Raw genomic sequence first — 1609 nt, 5'->3', positions numbered from 1 at the left:
CTGGTCTAAAATATTCACTGCATCCACAGTGCAACCGGAAAATAAACCCAAGGAACCCCTCATTTAAAACCTAATAACCGCAAACGCATAACAAACACACCTGAGCCATCTGTCACATCCCCTTATCTACCACCCTGAAGTAACTTCTCCTCTTATCTATTAAACAAGGAGTTATCTTACGACTTACCGCCATCTCTCCTCTTTTCTGTGAAGCAAGAACAAAGGACAGATAACAATTCAAGGCTGAAACGCCACTCGAAAGCCTTATCGCACTAGCTGCACTTTCAGCATACTACTTACCCTAAGGTTGACAATCGGCTGTTCTCGGTCGGCAAAACGAACCAAAGAGGCAACGTCGTGTCTCTGGCCCGATAACAGCGCCCTGGCGAGATATGGAAGGTCGGTTACACATCCAATACACCTTCGTCGCGGTTCTGTATGTCGGAGGTCTGAATACACTTTACATTTGATTTTCGGTAATAAAAAATATGTTTTCGAGAATGATTTGGGTATATGAATGGTTATGTGTAGTCTTGCGCGTCTCTGTAACTTCGTTTGGTATTTAAAAACAGGAATGTTGAATATATTATTGTTACCGTATGACACAGAGTCACAATGTCTGTTAAACGTCCAATACCTTCGTCGAGGTTCAGAATGTCGGAAATCTGAATACAGTTTATACTTGATTTTAGCGAAAGCAATTTGATTTTAAAAAAAATAAATTAGGCATATGAACTGAGTTGTGCTTAGTATTACACGTTTAATATCTTCGCATAGCTTCTCCAGGACGAAAATCCGAATACATTCTAGATTGTTGTCGCCTAAAGCATGAATGGAGGAACAGGTAGTCTTGATGGTCGGTTACACATCCAATACCTTCGCCGATGTGCTGAAGTAGAAATATATCTTATATTTGATATTTGAAAAATACCATCGATATTTAAATAGAATGATCCAGATATATAACTGAAACACAGTCTAAATGTTCGGTTAAACATCCAATAATTTCGTTGAGGTTATTAAAGGTGCAAGCAAATCTCAGTTTATTTAACGGCATATTGTTTGATAAAAATATTGATGGTGCTTCATGAGATTAAGGTAGATACGATATATAAATTAATATAGAAGTTGTACAGAGGTCGGTCATACATCTAGTACCTCCATTCAAAAGTAATTACAGGCATGACAGACTGAAGTTTAAATCCATGTTATAGCTCATGTTTGAAAAATGAAATGTTTTTCTGTTATGAGAATAAATGAGGTATGTGAATATATTTGAAAACTGAATACATTTAAATATACTTAATGTCTGGGAAAAGGACAGATATTGTTCTAAAAGAGTTAATGGAATACATGAAAGCAAATGAGGTAGGAGAATAAAAAAAAGAAAAAAAAACTTTCCTGGTCGTATATAAAGCCATCAGATATCTATCACAATAAAATCATTAGATGTGATCTGCATTTATCGCTTTGGTGACTGGAATAATCATGTAAAAATAGAAACAGATAGATGGAGAAACAGACAGATTTTGTCTTTCCTAAAAATATGGGAACAAGCAAAAAATACGTGATCTTATACTACTCAGTAATATTGCAACACTATCAAAAG

The 1609-nt window shown here is 35.7% G+C and overlaps 1 protein-coding gene across 1 annotated transcript in view; it reads right to left on the bottom strand.

The window, feature by feature from the left end:
• The window catches only part of LOC119592899 (collagen alpha-1(XV) chain-like), a gene marked incomplete in the record, with an annotated part of 11164 nt that overhangs the window by 1747 nt on the left and 7808 nt on the right, over positions 1–1609 (bottom strand). Inside the window, 1 exon segment of the mRNA XM_037941791.1 lies at positions 301–382. Within this exon segment, the coding sequence (XP_037797719.1) occupies positions 301–382 (82 nt within the window).

Source organism: Penaeus monodon, chromosome 31, assembly GCF_015228065.2.
Source record: "Penaeus monodon isolate SGIC_2016 chromosome 31, NSTDA_Pmon_1, whole genome shotgun sequence".
In the NCBI taxonomy this organism is placed as follows: domain Eukaryota; kingdom Metazoa; phylum Arthropoda; class Malacostraca; order Decapoda; family Penaeidae; genus Penaeus; species Penaeus monodon.
Note: the sequence above shows the minus strand (reverse complement) of the source record. Positions and strands in the feature narration are given on the sequence as shown.